The 26,123-nt window shown below is 38.0% G+C and overlaps 1 protein-coding gene across 5 annotated transcripts in view; it reads left to right on the top strand.

Annotated features, from left to right (window-relative positions):
- LOC106064912 (schwannomin-interacting protein 1 homolog) overlaps positions 1–26,123 on the top strand; it is a 183,375-nt gene that overhangs the window by 15,976 nt on the left and 141,276 nt on the right. For all 5 annotated transcript variants that reach the window (XM_056012477.1, XM_056012473.1, XM_056012474.1 and 2 more), the window contains one exon: positions 825–901. In XM_056012477.1, coding sequence (XP_055868452.1) covers positions 894–901 — 8 coding nt within the window. In that variant the 5' untranslated portion in view covers positions 825–893. The remainder of the gene's footprint in view (positions 1–824; positions 902–26,123) is intronic.

Raw genomic sequence — 26,123 nt, 5'->3', positions numbered from 1 at the left:
TGGCGAAAAACTTAAAATAGTTATCAATTTTTTGTATCTGGTGAACAGAAAATCTAGAGCGTTAATTGGTATGTGATAAATTGTGTTCACTTTTTACCCTAGATAAACTTGAATTTCTAAGTTCTTTTAATTTGTAGCGCAGATTTTCTATTTATTTAGTAGGCAGCAGTAATTCTTTATAGCGTCCTTGACATTGTTTAGAGCCGAACATTTGCCGTGATAATACCCAAAGTGGAAGTTTTTTTTTTTTAAACTCGCTATTTTACTTTATTTCTTAAAACTAGTTCGAGATGCCAGGACGATTTAATTAACTTTAGCTCATACCTTTAAAGGCATGAAGACTTTAAAATATTGAAGAGTTCCATGAGAACTTCCGTGTAGGCTGTGAGTTTGGTCACGTGAAAGAAAGTGAAGCACTGCAACAATGCTCCTGATCCACACCAGACACAAACAAGGGAAGACAAATGGGAAGGAAATATAAGCGTGTGTCTGTCTGTGTGTGTATGAGTGTGTCTGTCTTTGAGTGTATGAGTGTGTCTGTCTTTGAGTGTATGAGTGTGTCTGTCTTTGAGTGTATGAGTGTGTTGTGTCTGACTTTGAGTGTATGAGTGTGTCTGTCTGTGTGTGTATGAGTGTGTCTGTCTTTGAGTGCATGAGTGTGTCTGTCTTTGAGTGAATGAGTGTGTCTGTCTTTGAGTGTATGAGTGTGTTGTGTCTGTCTTTGAGTGTATGAGTGTGTCTGTCTATTGAGTGTATGAGTATGTCGGACTCCAGCAGTGAGTCAAGGTACAATGACCTCAAGACATATTCTTTTGTTTTCACAGGTGGATACAGAGCCTGCCAGAGACAGACGCCATTCCTGTGACGTCAGAAGTGACGCTTGAGGAGCTACAATGAGCTGGTAAGTGATGAAACACATCTAGTTTTCCCGCCTGTTGTTGACGCTCGTTGACTTGTAGCACCAATCTGCTGGTAGACAACTAAACCGCTGTAGGCGCATTATATTTTAACTTATAAAACTTGAAGGAACTAGAATAACTTCTTTGTAAACAAAACTAAATAGAATTTTTTTTTCTACAATATAGACAGATTTAACTTGAGATGAAATGAAATAAACTTATATTTTAAACAAATCTAACTTACTATAGTTTGGCGTACTTGTCACAGCTTACGATAGTGCCGCTTATCTTAACATCATTCTATAAGACTTAACATCAAATTAATGCTCTCTCTCTCTATAAGTAACAATAAATACTCCCTCTCCATATCACCTAGGAAACACACAAACCCTATTGTCTTGCGGGAGGTTGGGGCTAGGGTGTAGATTATATTTAAATCTGTAGGAACATCAAAAAGATGTAAAAGATTTTACAAACATTCCGACATCAGGGCCAACATTCCGAATTTCAGGATGATTTGAGGACTATATGTAGCGGTAGCGCCCCCCCCCCCCATGACACATGCTCACCAAAAGTCTGCACACAGCCTCTTTGTTATCCTTATAATAAACACATAGGCCTACATCTGGGCGGGAAGGGGAGGAACAGAACACAAGACATAGATCTACGCAGTTACCAAGGTAGCAAAACAAACGTAAGAACGCAAGAAAATACACACCTGGGAGACGATGCCCCGCCCCTTCCCGTGACCAAACAGCACGCGCTGCTGGACGTTACTATTTAACCTTTCTCAGGTTTTTTTTTATTCTCAAAAGGTTCCATAATTCCCAGCACTTTTGGAACTAGTTTCTCCCATTAGGTTATTCTTGCTTTCTTCTAGATCTACTATTTACTATATATTTGTACTAAATACATAGTCGAAGACGGCGCAAACAAGTTTATGGGGATTAGGCCTACAACTTTTATATAAAATCTCAACATTTATAATTGAAGTTTAAGGAAGCCTTAAAAGAAACAAAAAATATTTTTGCTCACTTCTGGCTTTATTTGATGGTGGCTGACATCCGTTTCTTTTTACCTAAGTTATAATCCAACTGCCCTTGTATGGTTTGGGTCTAGTGGTTAGTTACACTTTAATCTCTAAAACTAAATCAAATTTCACCATCTCATTATTGTGTTTGAAATAGGTGTTTGTAGTTTACATACTATATATTATATATAATCAGAAATACAGGACTTTTTATGAATGGGATGAAACATCGTGCTTTTATTACCCACATAACCTTCTCGTTAATGGCTGGCTTCACATATAGAGGAATGTTACATCCGCTGACCTATGTACTTCTTAAAGGCAAAGAAGGAAACAACTTTTAGTGGCGTAGCAATGGTAAGCGGGGTGCCGGGGAAGAATTTTACCCCCCCCCCCCCTGGGCACCCGCTTGAGGAGGGCCCCCCAAATGAGTGTTCGCAATTTTTCTTTTTTTTACATTAAATATTACGCCATTACCTCATGTCATGATGTCGAATGTCAAAAAGAAGGGGCCCCTAAAGAGTTCAAGTCCTCCGGGGCCTCCTAATGATGGCAAATTCCTAGCTACGCTCCTAGCATTTGACTGAATACGCTTGTTTAGTTCCACTATCTCCCTTCCTTTCACAATTCTATCTCTTTATTATGTTCGCTCTCGTGATTGTGATAATCTAAAAGTATAAGTTCATTTAAACCTTAGGTCCTACGAAACTGTACTATTTTAATTACATGTACTATAACGCGCCGAAGCTTTTCTAGACCCTGTCTCAACAATTCTAGGACGTAGATTTCACTGGTCTCTGTGAGAACGGCGTCTGTGAGACATTGTTGCTGGTGGGCCAAATTATACCCCCGCTGCTCCCGCTACCTCTGTCATAACTGCTTCCCCCTCCCTCCCCCCTCCACCCACACGTTTTGGTGGTTGGGTTGCCTCACGGTGCTAAGACTTATTAGTAAACCTTGGCAGTTTGTATGTGTTAGTGCCAGGGGCATGAACTCACGAAGTGAATGTGTTGCGCCGTCTTGGAAGTATTTGCATCTTGAGCTGTTTACTTCCCCCTGTGCTTTGGGATTATGTTCATAACTCTGGTGCCGGAAAAGTTCAACGTCGGATTTAATTAAAGAAAGTTGAAAGAAAGGTATAGCTCTAGATCTATTTAGAATTCAAATACTTTTATTGCTACATATAGGAAACAGGGGGCACGGTGACACACATACAAGTCACATGTGAATCTAGACAACTCTGAGTCAACATGTGCAGCAAACATAGATCTAGGTCTAGGACTCTAGGTGGTTATAGTGAGCATAGACTGACAGACTCATCTGTTATAGACTATAGACCATAACACTCAAATGTCATTAACTAATTTAATTGTCATGGACAGACATAGATGATATGTTTAGGGAATAGTTGACACATTTAATAGCAATAATATTTAATAATATCTTAACTATCCATTTGTTGGAGATTTTCATTCATGGCGTAAAGCCTATAAATAGCTAGCACTTTGGTGTATCCGGTGTAGAAGAATAAAGGACGTGTTGATAAGCTAGTTGTTTTTCAAGTTGTTTTTCAAGTTGTATGATAATTTTCTGCACTGTTTTGTTTACACTTGGCTCACTTGCAGAACCAAATGTTCTAAATCTCTTTTGTTTGTAGTATGAAATTATTTCATTATGGAAGAAGTGTTAAGATTTTCTGTGACTTACAGCTTATTTAAAACCAAGCTTGCAAATGAAGGTAGAGACATTCATTTTAAAAACAAAAAACCTGTCCAGGGCTTATAGATCGACTTATTTAAATTCAGCCTTGACTACTTCGTTTCATCTCTGCTCAGCGCTCTGGCCTATAATCTCAGACAGTAACGTGACTTGGAATTGGAACTCGCATTTACCGCTTCAACAAGTGGTGTTTGTGTAAGTGTGCGTTTGTGTATATACATGTGTGTGTGTGTGTGCATGTATGTGTTCGTGTATGTGTAGGGATATTGTATTCGAGCACACGGTACTGTAAGTTGTGTCTAGTCAGCACCCCTTAACATTTTACTGAAGAATGTTTTGAACAAGTCACATGCCTTTCGGCTGCGATTGGGCGAAGAATTCCCGTGACAGAGTGTGATAGTGCCGTGATGAAACCAAATTTAACTACATCTCTACAAGAATGCGAGAATGTGTGTATAATAACCATTCGAGAAATCCATGTCAGAAAGCTGGTCGTTCGGTCTGTATTACGAGCTGTTGTTATGATGGTCCCGAATTAGAACCATACTCGCTGCCATCCCTTACCGTCCTGCAGGAGATCTGAGCTAGGATGTCTGTAATAAAAACAATTCAAAAGCCTCATCCAGACAATGATGCCTCACCCAGACAATGATGCCTCAGCCAGATAATGATGCCTCAGCCAGATAATGATGCCTCAGCCAATGACGCCTCATCCAGACAATGACGCCTCATCTAGACAATGATGCCTCATTCAGACAATGACGCCTCATCCAGACAATGATGCCTCATTCAGACAAATGATGTCTCATCCAGACAATGATGCCTCATTCAGACAAATGATGTCTCATCCAGACAATGATGCCTCATTCAGACAAATTATGTCTCATCCAGACAATGATGTCTCATTCAGACAATGATGCCCAAAAAGAAAGCTAAACAAAAACAACAAATCAATTTCTCCTTTCTAAAGCTAGTGGTAGTGCTCTAATTTCTCTTTCTATTTATTTCTTGTAATGCTTTAATATTGCATGGAGTCTTTCTGGTGAGCTTGCACAATCAAGTTCTTCTATTACAGTCCAGCCAATTTCTACATAGGCCTAAGACATTGCGCAAAATGTTATATATATATATATATATATATATATATATATATATATATATATATATATATATATATATATATATATATATATATATATATATATATTATTTAACTCTTTATTGGATACGAAGAAAACTGTAAGTTGAGTGCGGGAATACCCGATGAAAATATGTTCAAAATAACCAAATTTAATTATAACATGGTTATATTTTCACAATTATAATGGTTGAACCTTATTTTGACCAATTAGTTAATACTTCAATTATTTTTTTTTACCATAAACCGTCAAAATCTTTCGGAAAATCGTTAGAGACGTTTTCGAAATGTCTAAGCTTCTATGCCCTACTTTTTGACCCCTTGAAGAAGTTGAAAGCTAATAGGAGGAATTGAAAAAAAAACAACAACAACACGCGAGCCACTTTGGCTGATTCTTAACAATCTAAAATTCTATACAGATCATTTCACTTGAGCACAACATTTAATTTCACACTTTTATTGCCCCTACTTCCCATTTCAAAACTCTTGTCTTGGACTATTGAACACATCTCTGAAAGTCTTGGACTATTGAACACATCTCTGAAAGTCTTGGACTATTGAACACATCTCTGAATGTCTTGGACTATTCAACACATCTCTGAATGTCTTGTACTATTGAACACATCTTTGAATGTCTTGGACTATTGAACACATCTCTGAATGTCTTGTACCATTGAACACATCTCTGAATGTCTTGTACTATTGAACACATCTTTGAATGTCTTGGACTATTGAACACATCTTTGAATGTCTTGGACTATTGAACACATCTCTGAATGTCTTGGACTATTGAACACATCTCTGAATGTCTTGTACTATTGAACACATCTTTGAATGTCTTGGACTATTGAACACATCTCTGAATGTCTTGTACTATTGAACACATCTCTGAATGTCTTGTACTATTGAACACATCTTTGAATGTCTTGGACTATTGAACACATCTCTGAATGTCTTGGACTATTGAACACATCTCTGAATGTCTTGGACTATTGAACACATCTCTGAAAGTCTTGGACTATTGAACACAACTCTGAATGTCTTGGACTATTGAACACATCTCTGAAAGTCTTGGACTATTGAACACATCTCTGAATCTTGATTGATAGAGATCTACACTTTTAGCTATGATTGATAGAGATCTACACTTTTAGCTATGATTGATAGAGATCTACACTTTTAGCTATGATTGATAGAGATCTACACTTTTAGCTAGATAAGAAAATAAAAAGTCTGGCAGTACCAAGGAACCACTTGATGGTCCTATTAAACACCTGTTTGTTCCTCTACTGTGTGTAGAAAGCAATCTTATGGAAAGGTTTCCCGGCACACCAGGTAATCTTAACCGGAACTAGTCTATCCCCATTTCCCCCCATCTTGATTTTTTTGTGTTCTTTTCTCTTCTCTTCATTTTCATATCTCCATTTAGTCGAGGTTGGTACCTGTAAATTGTGGGGAACAGAGATTCACGTAGACTAGATCTAGTCAAAGGGGGCTGAGTAGTAAGGCGTTTGGCTTCCGAACCCGGGGATCACGGATGCGAATGTCGGTTACGGCTGGAATTTAGAATTTTGGGATTTTTAGGATGCTCCTGAGTCCACCGAACTCTAAAGGTTACCTGACATTAATTAGATAACGTAAGGGCGGTTGGACGTTGTGCTGTCCACGTGATACTCTTGTTAACCGTCGACCAAAGAAACAAATAACTTGTACATCCTCTGCCTTATAGATGACAAGTTAGGAAGGGAGGTACTCGACTTTTTAAACCTTATTATGTCTACACACAAGTTTGTATGGAAATATGAATACTATATCCAGAACTCGCCTACACGAGTTAGTCTCTAGGTAAATATAAATAGGCCCTACTATACCCAGAACTGGCCTCCTTGGATGGGGGCGAGGATAATGCTATGGCTACAACCAGCGTATTAACTCTTTCTCTCCGTAATTATTTTCCACGTTCTGATGGAATCATTTATTTTGTTCATTTGTGTTTCGCTACCCCGTTATGATTAAACTTCAATAATTTTTTTGTATGTAATCAGGAAATGTTATATTATGTATATAGTTATAGAAGAATGCATACTCTTTTTATATCACACAAATTCAAGTTTATAAAACCAAAAATTAATTTAATTTAATGGGTACGAACCAACGTTGGTATCGTCAGTTAGGAGAGAGAGAGAGAGTGTAACATTTCCTGCAAGTTGGGAGCATGAGATTCATTCTTTAATCGATTGATCAGTGAGTCTCAATACTTTTTTTTTAAAGGAGTACTGAACCTTAAATAAAGTAAATCGAAATTTTTACCATGAATATTGGGTACACCTATGGAGGAGTAATGTAGGCTTTAATGTGTTTATTAGCAGATATTAAAGCAAAGGATTTCCCTATAAAAAAGAATATTTATAGTACCGTTAACGCATGATGTGTCTAGAGACCATAACTAGTTCTGAGCATTTTACTGACTTATAGAGAACTACGTAAATAATAGAAAATATATGTATGCAATGAAATAATAAAACTAGTCAGATACAACATGCCAGAAAGCATTTTGTATGATATTTTTTGTCAATTGAAAGTTTCAATATTTCAATGAATTTTTTAAAACAAGCTTTCCCCTTTGAGAAATCCTATTTTTATTTCTTTATTTGCTTATTTGGAGTTTTAATTTCGGTCAAGTTGAAATTTCTTATTTTTGCCAATTCAAAGTTTCGAATTTTTCTTTTACTATTTGATACTCATTTTTTTCTAATACAAAGTTTAGAATTTTATGCCGGAAGTTTCTCATATTTCTGCATTCAAAGTTTATATTTTTTTATAATTTTTTTTTTTTTTGCTTTTTGAATTTTCTCCTTTTTGCTAATTCAATTCCGCTATTAGAGTTCGCAAATACTTAAGTGTGGCGACCTTATTAATGTCATTGCTATCTACTTTGTTTTTGATCACGAAGACGTGATTCTTGTGTCCAAGTTAATCACGTCACTTACCCCCTCCCACGGCTCTATTTCTCATGTCGCCCAACTTTCTACCCCCCACCCTACCGGCAACAAACTTGACTTGGAGACTTGCTGCTAGATTTAAAGTCGCCTTTCTGCACGTCTTTCGCAACACGTCTCTAAAAATATCGCCAGACTTGATGCACGTGAAGCTATTCCACGCACGCTATCGATCCTCTCATGAGGAAGGGGGTGGGGAGGCGGGCTCACCAAGAGGGACATGATGCCACATTAATGTCACACTCGGGACACAACATCTTTACTGACGCAGCTCTGTCCGGATTTTAAGCCGTCGGAAAGTGACAGTGGCAACTTTATAGGGCAGTGTCTTTAATATATTTTTTTCGACCAAAGTGTTTTACGATTGCCACTTTGTTGTTCAATGTCTTTTCTTTCTTTCATTTACTTTTTCTTACCATTTTCCATTTCTTTCTATTCTACTTTCTTTCTTTCTTCCTTTGTCAATCTTAGATTTCTTTCAGTATATCTTTTTTTTTTTGCTCTCAAGTCTTCCTGTCTTGGTTTCTTTATCTTTGATCCATCTCAATCTTTCTTCTCTGGTTTCTTTTTTCTTGACTTGTCTTTGACTTTTGTTTTTGTATTTGATATTTTTTTTAGTGAAATGAGAAGAAGACGAAGTAATTATCTTGTAAAACTTCAACTTGAATGAATCTGTTCATATGTTACACATAGACACACAGCATAAATTAGCTAATGTTATAAACCCGCTCTATACTCTATACACTGCTTCATGTATTAGGCCCACTCTGTACATTACTTTATGTTATAGTCCCACTTTATACACTGCTTCAAGTTATAGGCCCACGCTATACATTAATTTATGTTATAGGCCCATTCTATACGTTAATTCATGTTATAGGACCACTCTATACACTACTTCATGTTATAGGCCCACTCTATACGTTAATTCTTGTTATAGGCCCACCCTATACGTCAATTCATGTTATTGGTCTACGCTATACATTAATTCATGTTATAGGACCACTTTATACACTACTTCAGGTTATTGGCCCACTCTGTACGTTAATTCTTGTTATAGGCCCACTCTAACGATAATTCATGTTATAGGCCCACTCTATACACTACTTCAGGTTATTGGCCCTCTCTATACGTTACTTCTTGTTATAGGCCCACTCTAACGATAATTCATGTTATAGGCCCGCTCTGGATTGTCACAGTATCTCTCGTTGTATCCCTATTCAAGTCAGCATTTCATAGTATAGGTGCACAGTTGACTCGTATTAAGTAGTTCCACCCTGGACATTATATTGTGTTACAGACCCTCACTAGACAGTGTCTAATTATATTGTGTTACAGACCCTCACTAGACAGTGTCTAATTATATTGTGTTACAGACCCTTACTAGACAGTGTCTAATTTCAAGTTCATACTTTAGACAGTATCTCAAGAAGATACAGTCCAGTGTCTCTGGTTCTCACGTTAGTCGCCAACAACGAAACAAAAGCTCCTGTTCTCTTGTGAAGACATTTTGTTCCTTCCATCTGTTCCTAGGCAAGGAGAAAGGCGAGGTAGCAGTGATCTTGTAGTGATTGTAACAACTGGGACACGGGGGCCGGGAGAAAAACATTTTTAGCTTAGTGATTAGTAGCGCTACCAATGACGGGGATGAAAAATGAGAAAGAAAAACAAAAAGGTGGGGGGGAGGGTAATTGAGGTGGAAGGGGGGCAGTGTAACCACGGTCGAAAATTAACCCCCCCTCTCACTCTCTTTCTCCCCCCCTCTCTATGTCTTTCTCTCTCACTGTCTTTCTCCCCCCTCTCACTCTCTTTCTAACCCCCTCTCACTCTCTTTCTAACCCCCTCTCACTCTCTTTCTCCCCCCTCTCACTCTCTTTCTCCCCCCTCTCACTCTCTTTCTCCCCCCTCTCACTCTCTTTCTCCCCCCCTCTCTCTCTCTTTCTCTCCCACTCTCTTTCTCCCCCCTCTCACTCTCTTTCTCCCCCTCTCACTCTCTTTCTCCCCCCTCTCACTCTCTTTCTCCCTCCTCTCACTCTCTTTCTCTCTCACTCTCTTTCTCCCCCCTCTCACTCTCTTTCTCCCCCCTCTCACTCTCTTTCTCTCTCACTCTCTTTCTCCCCCCTCTCACTCTCTTTCTCTCTCACTCTCTTTCTCTCTCACTCTCTTTCTCCCCCCTCTCACTCTCTTTCTCCCCCCTCTCACTCTCTTTCTCCCCCCCTCTCTCTCTTTCTCTCCCACTCTCTTTCTCCCCCCTCTCACTCTCTTTCTCCCCCCTCTCACTCTCTTTCTCCCCCCTCTCACTCTCTTTCTCTCTCACTCTCTTTCTCCCCCCTCTCACTCTCTTTCTCCCCCCCTCTCACTCTCTTTCTCCCCCCCCTCACTCTCTTTCTCCACCCCTCTCACTCTCTTTCTCCCCCCTCTCACTCTCTTTCTCTCTCACTCTCTTTCTCCCCCCTCTCAATCTCTTTCTCTCTCACTCTCTTTCTCCCCCCTCTCACTCTCTTTCTCCCCCCTCACTCTCTTTCTCCCCCCCTCTCTCTCTCTTTCTCTCTCACTCTCTTTCTCCCCCATCTCACTCTCTTTCTCCCCCTCTCACTCTCTTTCTCCCCCCTCTCACTCTCTTTCTCGCCCCTCTCACTCTTTTTCTCCCCCCTCTCACTCTCTTTCTCCCCCCTCTCACTCTCTTTCTCCCCCCTCTCACTCTCTTTCTCTCTCACTCTCTTTCTCTCTCACTCTCTTTCTCCCCCCTCTCACTCTCTTTCTCCCCCCTCTCACTCTCTTTCTCCCCCCTCTCACTCTCTTTCTCCCCCCTCTCACTCTCTTTCTCCCCCCTCTCACCCTCTTTCTCCCCCCCCCCCTCTCTCTGTCGTAATCTTCAATCTATGGTGTTCTGTACGAGTCGCAAGTATTTATACACACTGCATCGTGTCTAGAAACGAACGCTGAAAAAAAACAAGGTAATAAAGGCAGTTTGTGTGGAAACACAAACTCAAAATCGACCACCGAAGTGGTCAACCTAGAGTCTTCACCAGGATTCGAATACGGGACTTCCGGCTCCCAGTACTTTACCCCTCAGCCACAGCATCTCCATATATTCATTTAGAGTACACTTATATTTTTTAATAATTATTAACCTTATCCATACATTCAAAATTATTAACATGTTACATTGTAATAAAGAGAAACTAAAAAAGATTTATTCTTCTAACAAAATTAGATAAATTGGCAACACGAAAAAAAATAAATTCTTGACCTACTTTAAGCTACAATTGTGTACAAATGACAACAAGACTTTTCCCTCGCAAATAAAAATTAATATCTCCATTGTCATTTGTCATACAAACTAGACATAGATCTAGCTAGATCTAGACCTAGTTTTAGATCTAAATCTAGATTCATAGATCTAAGTCTAGATGTAAGTCTATATCTAGATCTAGAACTAGATATAGAATCTTGATATAGATTCTTGATATAGAATCTAGCCAAGAACTCGTATGAATTTACACGTTTAATCTTAAAATTACTAGATCTAGATTTTAGACCTAGGCCAATGTAATGATCATGAAGAGTAGGCCTTTTGTGACCGGGTAATGGTGTACTTTGCTGTTCGTATCCGATTCATGTCTTAATGTGATACTATTGTTTACATAATAAATAAATCTGCACCTCCTAAGCTGTCAGAAGATAAGTTATCTATGAATGAAGCTTGATTTATTAATGAAGTCTGTGACTTTTAAAAAAAGACTTACCTCCCCTGAAGTTTTTCATTGAAAAGTGGTGTATTGTTTTGAAAACTCTGCTTACATATATACTTTTAAAAATTAAATGGTTCACTTTCGGAAAAGAAAAAAAGTAGCCGTTGCATCAGAACTTTGAATGATCTAAAATATCATGATGTCCGATTTTCATTTTCTCGTCTAGTTTCTGAGATCTAAACAGGACGGAGAAGAATTTTGCCTTAGAACTATATGTACAAGTTATTTCCCTTAATCGATATCAAACAAAACAATTCAATACCAATAATTAATTGATTAATTAGGTATTTTGTTTATCGTTTCATGCTTTGTTTGGTATAATACATAATTGTTAAAAGTATCAATTTGATTGGAGAATGCGTAAGGGAGAAATCTAGCGTTAACAATTATTTAAGGCGACTAAACCCAACTTAAGCCATATCTGTGAATACTGAAGGATTAGTTTCCCTTATTGGTATCTATCAAAATAATTCAATACCAGTAATTAATTGACTAATTGGAACTTTATTTTAATTTATTCATGTCTTGTCTATGCCAATGTACTAATGTGCGAAGTTTCAATTGAACCGAGAATGGGTATTGGAGTAATAAAAAGTACACATTTTTTTCTTCATTGAGTGTCTGACCGATATACAGAGTGAGTTGATTTAAGTTTTGTAAAAAGGGAATGGTAAGAGAGCGTAGCTTTGTAGACGGGCAGTAATATGCATAAATATGCAAGCTTTTTTAATGCCGGCAGAAAGGCAACTTAAGGCCCCCCCCCCCCCCAAAAAAAAAAATATGAACGTGACATTCTAATAAAATAAAAATTTGAAGTATAAATTCGTATAGTAAATTTGTTTTTCAAATGTATATTTAGTTATGCTTCTATTGTTCTCATAATGAACTTCAAGTTTCATTGTGTTTGTCTGTATGAGTAGAATTAATATTGGCGTGTAGCTATTATTGTCATGTACACATTGTGTTGGGGGAGGGGGGACATTTTGTATATTTTCTTTTGTGTACACTTTGTGGTGGGGGACATATTGTTAATTTTCTCCCCTCTTCCCCTTTACCTTCCGAAAAAAAAAATTGAATGTTGACACTGGGAATGAGGAGCGGGCGGGAGTTTAGTCAGTCATACTCCCTGACTATATCATATGTGTGTGTGTATGTATGTGTGTGTGTGTGTGTGTGAATTCAGTTTGTCTGTAACATTCTGTCACAATGTCCATGAGACAATCACATTCCCTTCACCCACATCGCGTGACTCATAGCACTCTCATCTCCCCCCCCCACACACACACACACACTGCTATTGCTCACTCGTTGACTCTGACTCCCAACTAGTACCAACCCCCATCACTCCCACTTACCTCCATAATCTAAATCCATGACATGAATTCAGTCGAATTTTAAAACGTAAACTCAGCTGCCAGTCCGCCACTAAAAAAAAAAAAGAAGATAAAAAAGGAGAGTACCGGTAACTAATTTGATGAATCATTTTTCACCGGTATGTTTTAAAAGTGGCTTCAAGTTATGAGCAATTGTAGACCCAATGATCAGGAAAATAAACTGATGTGTTGGCTTGAAACTGAAGCCTATTTTTTTAAAAAAATTAAACATGTTTGTGCCGGAATAATGTTTGTTAGCTGTATACAGTAAGAATGATTTTTCCGTTTCTGTTGGCGACTCTAGAAAGTAGCACCCCCCCCCCAACCATATTAACTAAGGATAACATATAAACATAGTGGAATTATGATTATCCGAACATCGATAATCCAAAAGTCCGCTTAATCCAAAACAAAAATACGGGTATTGTTAGCAATTAAAAAAATAAGAAAGAACAATATTACATGTATGCACTTGAAATTACAGCACTTTCACAGATAGTGTAAAGAACAAAACAGAATAAGGTATCTATGTTGTTCGAAGTTTTACATATAGTGATACTAAAAAGTCTGCTACATTGTTTGTCGAAGAGAGGAAGAAGCAAAAGTACACCAACGACCCTACCCCCCCCCCCCCCGGGGTCAAGGCAGACTATTGTTTTACTTATCGTAGCGCTGGCGTCATAGTTTATGTAATTAAACATTGTATTTCATTATTATGTTTTAGTAATGATTTCGCTTAATCCAAAATGTGTGTGTTCTAAATCATTTCTTACTATCGGGACTCCACTGTAGAATGTTTGGTGAGAGAGAATACCGTAGTTTGGTTTATACTAAAATTGGATCTATAGCAAATGTTGAGCTCTTAATTACGATTCCTTTATTCCAGCGGTTTATTATCCCGATCTCAATACAGTAGATCCAGATATGTTGTTAGAATCACTGCAACAGGATGTGTCTGGTCAAGTCTGGTTCATTAAGTAACCCATAGGATGAGAACTGTTCAGAAACTACCTAGACCTATAGTGACTGGGAGTCTGATCGGACTTATAGAATTCCTTTAGACAAATACTCGAAGCTAAAGAATCAAAAAAAGAAAACTGGTCGAGATCGATGGTGTAAGATACGAACAGTGTCTAGGCGTTGTGTTCCTTTGGCTAGCCGTCTCTCTCGCTCTCGCCTGACCTACGCATATGTACCCCCCCCCTCCTCCCATCTCTCTCGTGCTATTTAGCTTGGTTTTATTTTCTTGCTCACGAGACTGTGTGAGAGAATGCAATCGTGTGTGTGTGTGTTTGCGTGCCTGAGAGTACTAGCGGATGTACCCACCAGTTCACTGCCTGGCTCAAGGACAGCAGGTTTCTTGAAGTGTCAGGACGGCTCGGCTGGCATCGCAGTTGCCCCCCTCCCCCCCTACCACACACATACCATTGTCACAGGTTTTATCGATGGACATGAGCGGCAGCATGGGTGAATAAAGGGAGAGATACAGAGAGAGAGAGAGAGAGAGAGAGAGAAGGAGAGAGAGAGAGAGAGAGAGGGTGAGCCGTGCGTGTAAGAGGAGAAAAAAAGATGTGCTCACGAACCGCCGTGTTTACTTCTGCTCGTAATGTGTAGCACGCGTCTTGTTACAGTGACTTGATTGGAACTCTGGCTGTAGGGATTAACTCTGTAAATTGCATCATTGGTGTGTGGTGAGTGGTCTATATTTAGAACCGTACATAATCACAGTAGTGTTAACTTTAGTAACCGCTTAGTGCAATGGAAGGGCTTCTTAGAAAGTGTAAAGTATAAGGGATGCCTCTCATCATTGTTGACTTGAAGCTCAATGATCTACATGCTTGCAATACTAATTTATACATTGTTACAAATTAGCAATACAGACGTTTTGATATCTCATCTTACGTTACTCGTGCGTTCAGAAGATTACATTTTTTCATTGTTTATTTTTTTAAATGTAAGTAAAAAAATTGATTTCAAAAGTTTGAATAAAAAATATATGCTAAAAAACTTACCTAATGCTATCGGAGTATTACAAAAGTATTTCCTAGACTTAAAACTATGAACTTATCAGTGAAGTACTATATACACTGTAGAAACGGCCGGGCATAATGCTGCATCCCTCTATTCCTGTAGGCTGAGTGTTACGATGTTACGATGACCAAATTTAGTCATATATAGTTTGTCCATCGTGGTTCGATGATGACCACCTTGTTATCCAGGGGGCTGAGGGCTTTGCACTGGGGCTCTATGCCTCCTCGTATGGCTGGTGAGACCTATGTGAGCCCGGAATGTTCGGCTCTACACTGGGCAGGCTATTCCAGCTGAAGCTAGTGTCATTTGTCTTGCTTTTCTTCTCTGGCGTTTTTTCTTCTGCCAGCGTTGTTCTCTTTTCCTCAGCAACCTGTGCGCCAGTTTTCACAGCGCGACGCCATGATGCTCTGTCATGTGCGTCTGTCTCCCAGGTGCCTGTGTCTATGCAGAACGCCTTCAGAGAAGCTTTGAGGGTGTCCCCGAAGCGTTTTCTTTGACCACCTTGCAAGCACTTTCCTTCGCTTAGTTGGCCATACAAGAATCGTTTAGGTCTTCCATTCTGCAGACTTGTCCTGCCCATCACAGCTGAGACTGCATCAGGATTGTGTGGATGCTTTGCAGACCCGCTCTTCGAAGGACTTCAGTATCTGGTATTTTATCTTCCCATTTGACCTCTTTTCCAGTAGGCTGTGTGTTACGATGACCAAATTTAGTCATAGTGTATACATCAAAGTACATTTCCAACAAAAGATATTCCTATTCTGATACTATTCTTTGTCAAGCAATAGTGTAATTACACCAAATCTGTAACGACCTCTTACAAATAATGATACTAATGTGATATATCCTTTAATTCTTGCAGTGTACAATTTTTCTTTCTTTTTTTTTCAAATGCTCCTGTGAGCCCCTAAGGGCCATAGGCCGACATAGGCTCTGGCGCAATTAACTAGAACTGTTGTTAAATGAAGCACGGAAGCCTTCTCCTAGAGGACCCCGACTTCCCCCACTGGTCCCCAAGAGATTGAACTAAACAGCAGACATTACAGGAACTAACGTAGGTCAACGAGTTTCTTAACAAAAAAAAAAGACTTGGCAGTGTCAAATAATGGAAACCTTTTTTAACCCCCCACCCTCCCGCATACACCAAAAACATTATTAGAAAAATATATTAAAATTGTTGAAAATGTGAGCATAAGCCTTTGACATGCCAGAGAGTTTGTGAGACATTTTCTTATGTTTTAACGGCGCTATAATATTAAGATTTATATTAATACATATTCGACAGATGACAGATACAGGGGCTTACCTGACTCTCTCGCTTTGTGGGAAGTGGATGTGATTCCAGTCCAGAGTAAATTAAGCAAGGCAATTTATTTTTGACAACCGAATGTTACTGTAACTGTATTAAACCACCACCCATCGAAGCTTCAGGCCACTGAAAGGGAAATCTTATGTGTGTTAGTGTGTTAAGTCCAATTCTCTTGGAGACCTATGACTATATGATCAATGTGTGTGTGTGTTACGTTCTCTTGGAGACCTATGACTATATGATCTATGTGTGTGTGTGTTAAGTTCTCTTGGAGACCTTTGACTATATGATCAATGTGTGTGTGTGTTAAGTTCTCTTGGAGACCTATGACTATATGATCTATGTGTGTGTAAAATTCTCATAGAGACCTATGAATATATGATCTATGTGTGTGTGTGTTAAGTTCTCTTGGAGAACTATGACTATATGATCTATGTGTGTGTTAAGTTCTCTTGACCTATGACTATATGATCTATGTGTGTGTGTTAAGTTATATATGATCTATGTGACTGTGATGCTGGACTCGGACGAACTTTTTTACTTTCTAATATAGCAAATGCCTTTAGTGCTCAAGAGATTTAAAAAAAAAGGGCGAGATTCAAACCCAGTACCCTAGGTGTGAAGTGATGTGTGATATATCATAGTGCGGAAAGTCTTGTGAGCTTGGCAGTTCTGTTTGACGAAAATGACAGCACGACAATGTCAATGTCACCTTCACTCTCTCGCCACCTCCTCGTTCTTTCTCTCACACATTGCCCTCTCTCTCTCTCCCTTCTTTTATCTCTCAATCTTTCTTTTTCTCTCGCAACCCCCCCCCCCTCACTCTCAAACATTTTACCTTGCGACCCCCCCCCCGCTTTTTGTTTCGCCCCACCCCTAGATGCTACGTTTGAACTGACCCGACTGTCGATATGTCTGTCATGTCAGCACTGACGGGAGTTGTAACGTGTCACTGTTATGAAATGTTTAGTCCTGGGCTTCCAATGTGATCATTATAATGTTTTTTGTGGTGCTGACGTGTGTCTCCGAGAGAGAGAGAGAGAGAGGATTGCCAACTATTTCAATTGTGAAATCTCCAGAAAAACAACACAGTTAACAAATCTTTGTTATTACTATTTATTATTATTGAATAATTGCTGTTGTATAGCGCTTCTTTCGGGCTCATCTATCAAATATCTGGGTTGGGGGAGGGGGAAGGAAATTATGCGTCGTAAGGAGTGTATATGTATTACTACGTTGCCCTAGTATTGCACAGAATAACATTTGCTGTAATTTAACTATTTTTATGCTAACAAGCCTAGACTAGAATTATGTCATTTCTGTCATCATGAAAACCTAATTATCAACAATCCTCTATTGAGAGGCATATGATGAAATGAATAACAAATAATTACTTTGGCAAAAAGTATTTGTCTTTCGAAAATTGTATCTACACACACAGAGACACGCAGCATATGTATACTGTGAATATTTTATTGCACACAAAAAAAAAGATTGTTCCCATAACAAAGTCGTATAGTCAACGTCATTTCTAACTCATCTTCCAAGGCTTGCGTGATTGTTCTGCAAGAGGATAAAGATGTCTTTGATCTCAGCTTACGTGAGCGGAGCTGTTCTTTTTTTTTCTCTCACGTCTCTCCCCCCCCCCCCCATTTTTTAATTTGATTTCCTTGTTTCGCTCCTTTCTGTGTGTGTCATTTTTTTTTAAATATTTCAAATTTTGACATTCTCGTGGAACGTTTGTAGACTCTTAGTTTGTAGACTCTTAGTTTGTAGACTCTTAGTTTGTAGACTCTTAGTTCATAGACTCTTAGTTTGTAGACTTAGTTTGAAGACTCTTAGTTTGTAGACTCTTTGTTTGTAGACTCTTAGTTCATAGACTCTTAGTTTGTAGACTCTTAGTTTGTAGACTCTTAGTTTGTAGACTCTTAGTTCATAGACTCTTAGTTCATAGACTCTTAGTTTGTAGACTCTTAGTTTGTAGACTCTTAGTTTGTAGACTCTTAGTTTGTAGACTCTTAGTTTGTTGACTCTTAGTTTGTAGACTCTTAGTTTGTAGACTCTTAGTTTGAAGACTCTTAGTTTGTAGACTCTTAGTTTGTAGACTCTTAGTTTGTAGACTCTTAGTTTGTAGACTCTTATTTTATAGACTCTTAGTTTGTAGACTCTTAGTTTGTAGACTATTAGTTTGTAGACTCTTAGTTTGTTGACTCTTAGTTTGTAGACTCTTAGTTTGTAGACTCTTAGTTTGTAGACTCTTAGTTTGTAGACTCTTAGTTTGAAGACTCTTAGTTTGAAAACTCTTAGTTTGTAGACTTTTAGTTTGTAGACTCTTATTTTATAGACTCTTATTTTGTAGACTCTTAGTTTGTAGACTCTTAGTTTATAGACTCTTATTTTGTAGACTCTTAGTTTGTAGACTCTTAGTTTTAAGACTCTTAGTTTACAGACTTAGTTTATAGACTCTTAGTTTGAAGACTTTTAGTTTGTACACTCTTAGTTTGTGGACATTTAGTTTCTAGACTCTTTAGTTTGAAGACTCTTTGTTTACCGACTCTTAGTTTGAAGACTCTTAGTTTGAAGACTCTTAGTTTGAAGACTCTTAGTTTGAAGACTCTTAGTTTGTAGACTTTTAGTTTGTAGACTTATACTTTGTAGACTTTTAGTTTGTAGACTCTTAGTTTGTAGATTGTAGACTCTTAGTTTGTGTACATGAACAAAACTGTCTCGCTGTCAATGGACATATCATTTATGCATACACTCACACAGATTCACTCGCTCACATAATCATTTTCTTACCCAAGAGATGTGTTATGTTCCTGTGTTATGTTCCTGTGTTCAGAGATAGGTCAAACGTTTTAACAATAGAATTCAATAGAAGCAAGTGTGCTGACTAGAAACATGTGTATACAGCACATTCACGGATTCATTTTGTTTGTTTGTCATTCCATGTTAAGACTCTTTTTATCGAATCCTCTCTAGATATAATATATATATATAATCTATTTTTTTTTGTCAATGAAACGAAATAGTACAAAAACTATTTCCCAACAGTTTGATACCAACAACGTCTTCCCTTGTCTGAACTAAACAGCAGACATTACAGGAACTAACGTAGGTCAACGAGTTTCTTAACAAAAAAAAAATGTTTGTTTTTTTTTGACGCTGTAAGACTTGGCAGTGTCAAATAATGGAAACCTTTTTTCAACCCCCACCCTCCCGCATACACCAAAAACATTATTAGAAAAATATATTAAAATTGTTGAAAATGTGAACATAAGCCTTTGACATGCCAGAGAGTTTGTGAGACATTTTCTTATGTTTTAAAGGCGCTATAATATTAAGATTTATATTAATACATATTCGACAGATGACAGATACAGGGGCTTACCTGACTTTCTCGCTTTGTGAGAAGTGGATGTGATTCCAATCCAGAGTAAATTAAACTAGACATTTTATTTTGACAACCGAATGTATATATTATACACTGAATACACAAAAGACTACACGATTCCCCATGTTAAGATTACACTAATAACCTTCTTAATACACTTACAATTTTAGCAATGGTATTCGATACATATTTTACATTAGAAACTAAGGATAAGTTGTTTTTCGTGAATGTTAACTTAATGGTTTGATTTATTTTAAATGTTTACTTAAATAAAGACATTATCACTAATTTTAAAATTGGAAAAATTACATTTTAATTCAATGGAGGTTAAAGTATGCAGGTACTACACCGCCAACGAAATTAATTATTCGATAAATCAATTATCCTTAAAAAAAATTAATTATCGCAACTACATAAGTTGAAATTTTAATTGAATACGTAATACCAAGAAAATTCATTTGAATGAAATTACCAGACTACAAATAGAATTGGACACAAATATTGTTCAATTCTCACAAATACAACATGCAACTCCATATTTCTTCTTTGTTCCCCCCCCCCCCAGACTACATCTCGGTAACCACCTTCATCCTGTCAAATTTGTCAAGGGGAGTCCCACATCTCTGCAATTATCTATTATTTGATCTAGAGCTAATGAATTAATGGACAGTGAACCATCATTGATCTCTGAGTCACCCCGATCGCCCTCAAAGTCGGCCATTGCAAGTGAAGGGCCGGTTGTGGGAGGAGTTCGATCGTCATTCTATTATCAGTGGTTGCCCTACACCTGCCCAGACCACGTGCTCCCTCGAGTAAGTTCCACGTCGGTGCTTCAACGCTAACCACGCATCACTGGATTATAGTCGACTACCCCCCCCCCCTCCAAATCTGTTCTGATATTATGTTTCATTCATAATCACTAGAGTAATAATTCATATTCGATTCTAGCTACACAATTGGCTTTTTTTTTTTTTTTTTTTACTTTCATCGATTTCAACTTGTCATCAATATTTATAAGGTATCAGCGATCTCGCATAGCTCAGTGGCCGGACGGTAGTCGATACAAGGATAAATATAAACCAACTCTAGCTAGACGAACTAGTCATTAGTTTTATCAGCTTTTTAGAAAATGTTTCTTTAGTTTGTAGGTGCACAGTTCAGACTGTAGACTAGGAAGTTGAAGACGAAGGCCTAATTTTTAAAACATACTAATTACCTGTGTCAGACTGTGTGCGTGTCTAGAGAAGACTTGAACACGATCATCTAGAATCAAAATAGTTTTAAATTGGAGATTTTCACGATAAACTAGACAAGTCAAGGACTCTACATTAACGTTCACTTTTGCCAACTATATAACATACAAAAAGAATTGAGCTCAAGATTTTAACAATGTCAAAATGTGAAGCAGTTGATGTTCCTATCGAATCTCCTTTATTCCCACTAGCTAGTTGCCCGTTTGTTTTGAAATAAGTTTCAAGTCTCAGAGTGAAAGTCAAATGTTTCCTCCAGAGTGAAGTAAGGATATAAACGGAAGTAGTAAAAAAAGTAAAGTTCCCCTCAAACGGAGGAGCTTAGAAAAGTTGCTTGTTCAGCGTTAAAGAGTTCACACAAAGTGTCGTATACTTCAAAGAAAAAAATGAACAACACATCCTTTATTTTGTACACCGGATACTGCAAAAAGCGAGCTATTTATAGTTTTACCTCATCGTATGAAAATCCCCATAGGAAAGAGTTTAATGACTGAACTTTTCAAGGGAAGTGACGTAACAGGGCCTGTTGGTAGACAAGGGAGATAAGGATTAGACGCCATGGAAACAGTACAGCATTTTGTCCCCTTTAAGATGAAACATTAGCTGTATAAGGCAGAGTCCTCTTGTAATATATAATCTTGTATGTTTGCTAATCAAGAAGATGTACAGACTCACTGACGAATAGATCATGGCAGCGCAAGGTTCTGCGTAAGTTGTTTATTCAAACGTATTGCATTTTTTTTGGGAACATATTAACAAAGGTGGAGGGTCCCTAAACCTTTAAAACTCATAGTACAAACATGCAGCTAGCCAATACGTTGGTTCTTTTCAGTAAAAACAACAATCCAATGGACTGATAAGATGAAGAGCATTTTCAAAAATTACAACCAAAACGAAACAAACCAGTTATTATTCTGGGCACAGTGCCAGATAGAAGTACTCAGGACGACAAAACGAGGATATGACATTACCGAGTGCTCTGATGGCACTCAGGCATGTCCTTAGCGAACCCAGTGTTTACATAAGAGGACCGAGGACAATGACATGTGATTGAGTGACCGCCCCAATGACCCAGTCAATGTAGTGCATTGGATGTACTTTTATTTGAATGTTTCAGAAAAAGGTAAATTCAGTTCTAAGCATAAGGTTGATAACAAAAAAACATCGTCGAGGTTTCTATATTCGTTGTGATAGTAGGGCATAGATGTTAGAAGTGAGTTTTCCAAACATAGCATATTGCTTAGTTTACTTGACACATTGTTACGACTCGGCGCTGCACGCCACCATCAAAAGTGCACATGGTGAGCACCATTCATAACAGAGCCGAAACGCAGTGTTTTGGTTTGAGGGGTAGCGATTTCCGCCCAAGATTAAAAGAAGGGAAGAAGTAGAACTTGGCAACAGGAGCCAGACTCATTAGCATTATTTATTGTACATAAAACTTATCATTCACCTTTTTCGTTTCATCAAGTTGCTTGTCGAAGTTTTACGAAATATTTGGAAATCTGAAGTTGGCTGATCATTTCATTAGAATTAAGACAAGAGGCTGTTAGAGCGCTAGATACGAAATAAAACTAACTTCAAATGTACTCAATTTTGTCCTCGTTTCTGAACCTACCAGCAAGTAACGCTTCTGGTCTCATTATTTTTTTGTATGCTTCTGGTCAGTGAAAATGATGTACTCTTAAGATAAGGACCTGTGTCCATAGTTTCTACTACAAATGGTGTCGCTGTATTATTACCACTGAGTTTTATGTTAGTTTGTATCTGTAGCTTGTATCTGTCTGTAGCATACATAATGTCTCAGAAAACATTTCATGTTGTTTGCTTGCCATATTTTAAAATAAAATAAAATGGTCGCTCCGGGCTTTAGGTCACCTAGCCGAACCGATCGAAGCAGTAATTTGTCTGTTGATGGAGTGGCCCCGGGGTCAAGAGGAGCCAAGAAATACATCCGTAACTGTGTTGTTTTAGTTCTGTGTGAGAGTGTGTGAGAACGTGCTTACGTGTATGTGCGTATGTGTGTGTGTGTTTGCGCGGACCGGAAGATCTTGTTCATTTCGAACTCCTGCTACGTGTTGTCCTTATGAAAGATGTTCAGTGTATGCTGTGACATCACGAGGTGCATATGTGAGATCTTATGTGTTCGTTGTGACATCACGAGGTGCATATGTGAGATCTTATGTGTTCGTTGTGACATCACGAGGTGCATATGTGAGATCTTATGTGTTCGTTGTGACATCACGAGGTGTATATGTGAGATCTTATGTGTTCCTTGTGACATCACGAGGTGTATATGTGAGATCTTATGTGTTCGTTGTGACATCACGAGGTGTATATGTGAGATCTTATGTGTTCGTTGTGACATCACGAGGTGCATATGTGAGATCTTATGTGTTCGTTGTGACATCACGAGGTGTATAAGTGAGATCTTATGTGTTCGTTGTGACATCACGAGGTGTATATGTGAGATCTTATGTGTTCGTTGTGACATCACGAGGTGCATATGTGAGATCTTATGTGTTCGTTGTGACATCAGGAGGTGTATATGTGAGATCTTATGTGTTCGTTGTGACATCACGAGGTGTATATGTGAGATCTTATGTGTTCGTTCTTTTTAAAGCCTTTTCTTTGGACACTGATATATATAAACTCTATGTGCACTAGTATTATTATTACTATGCATTCGTGCAATTTTATGTGTTCATTAAGACATTTCTTGTAGTGAGCTGTGCAATGCTGAGGTTTGAGGAATGGATGTCAGGTCGTGCGGTATGAGCGCTAGCCTGTTGTTCGGTCTTCTCGGTGGACCCGGGGTCAAAACCTGCCCACTGCCATCCCCATCATCCTGTGGGAGGTCTGGAAAAGGAAAGAACATCCGAAACATTTTACAAACAAACAATCGGTGGCGTTCCTTTAGATGTGTAAGTGGGTGCTGACAGCCTTCAGTGGGTTGCGCCAAAGTGCAGAAAAAAAAATTAGCTTATTTCAAAAGCAGACAATTTAGTAAAAAAAAGTGATTCTCCACAGTGTCTTGAGTTTGCTCTCCTGTCATTTATTTTTAGTTTCTCTTTTTTTTTTCCTATTGAAATACCTTGCTAGTTTGATTTTATACATGATTTTTTTTCATGTCATTTCTACTGACGTATTCCGCTTTTCATAAATCTGAACAAATCAAGTTTATTTACAGGTCTTATAGCATCAATGGTTTTATATATCTCTTTTTTTTATTTCGGAGACTTCAACTTCTTTCAGTCAACAGACTTTGACGCTAAAGTCTCATGTTGGTAACTAAATTATTGTTTTTACCATTTAGTAAAATAAATGACTGACAGTTCCATTACATGCTATTGTGTTTCTACAACCTTTAGTCATCGAGATGTTTCTTAAACATTTATTTTTACTCAACACAGTTTGTTTACCTCATTTATAACAAAAATATTCTCTTTAACCAGATCAAGACACAATTATTATATATAGGATAATATGTATATCATCTCATGCGTTGCCAATGTCCTCGTTCATAAACATCTGTAACAACCAGAAATAGCAAAATCTTTTTTTCAGAGACACCTCTTTAAAAAAAAGAAGCCACATTTTTTTTTACAGGTAGAACCAGTCCATGAGTATCTCTGAGACATAACTCTAAAAATAAGTAGCTACAGCTCTGTAGAATCTAGAAACAGTCCATGAGGATATCTGAGACATAAGCTCTAAAAATAAGTAGCTACAGCTCTGTAGAATCTAGAACCAGTCCATGAGGATATCTGAGATATAAACTCTAAAAATAAGTAGCTACAGCTCAGTCCATGAGGATATCTGAGACATAAACTCTAAAAATAAGTAGCTACAGCTCTGTAGAATCTAGAACCAGTCCATGAGGATATCTGAGACATAAACTCTAAAAATAAGTAGCTACAGCTCTGTAGAATCTAGAACCAGTCCATGAGGATATCTCAGACATAAACTCTAAAAATAAGTAGCTACAGCTCTGTAGAATCTAGAACCAGTCCATGAGGATATCTGAGACATAAACTCTAAAACTAAGTAGCTACAGCTCTGTAGAATCTAGAACCAGTCCATGAGGATATCTCAGACATAAACTCTAAAACTAAGTAGCTACAGCTCTGTAGAATCTAGAAACAGTCCATGAGGATATCTCAGACATAAACTCTAAAACTAAGTAGCTACAGCTCTGTAGAATCTAGAAACAGTCCATGAGGATATCTCAGACATAACTCGACACTGCGTAGTTCTAAATGGAGTATCGATGTGTGCGACTATTTGTCTCTTCCAATCTCTTAACACTCTCGCGGAATCGATTTTGTTTTCAACATTCAACAGAAGCTGTCACCGGACCCATCCCGTAAGAGAGAGGAAAATTGATTTCTTTCTGGATTCGGGTTGGTAACATTTTATATATTCATTTCTCTGGCCATTAATTACAACTTTAAATAGCGGCTTATATCAGGTCCACAGAACCATGCATATATTAAATTATTAGACAATGAAGATTACGTTACTGATTATTTCTGACATTTGCTTGAAGGTTTAAAAATGAAACTCAATACGTTTGATATTTTATTCTTCTAAATTAGGCTTGTAAATGTGTGATTATGGTTTTGCTGTAAATAAATCTAGTTGTGTATGTTGATTAGAAATTTAAAACCGTATGTGTTTTCCTGGATGGCCCAGAAAAAATCGTATCATTCTCTAATGACAAACTTTAAAAGCTTAAGTTGTAATGTGAATTTTTCCATTATGCTTCTATTCTTGTCAAATTATCTTAACAGCTTCAGCTTAACCTGATCTTTAATTAGTGGTCAGGCATTATGACTGTCAGGCTAAAACGTTGACCTCTTGGAATCTATATTAGAAGCTTTAAAATTTAAAAATTATTTTAATGGATTGAGCCTAATTAACTATAACTGCAATTATACCAACAGTTCTATACATTGACATTTAAAATAACAAGGTTACAAAGACAGTTTGTGTGGAAACAAACTTAAAATCGGTCCCCGAAGTGGTCCACCCAGGCAGGTAAAAAGACAGGCTTGAATATTTTCATAAAGAATATAAGAATGAAATTCTATCAAAGGCAAATGACATAAGAATGGAGAAAGAACGTTGACAGCGCTTGTGTGGTGCCCCAACGGTCCAGTAGTGAACATTAGGTTAAATGTGAACCTGGCCTAACTGATGTCATATAAAGATTATCTTATTGTT

The sequence above is a fragment of the Biomphalaria glabrata genome, chromosome 15 (genome assembly GCF_947242115.1).
Source record: "Biomphalaria glabrata chromosome 15, xgBioGlab47.1, whole genome shotgun sequence".
Taxonomy (NCBI): domain Eukaryota; kingdom Metazoa; phylum Mollusca; class Gastropoda; family Planorbidae; genus Biomphalaria; species Biomphalaria glabrata.
The sequence above is the reverse complement of the archived record's forward strand: the minus strand, read 5'-3'. Positions and strand labels throughout refer to the sequence as shown.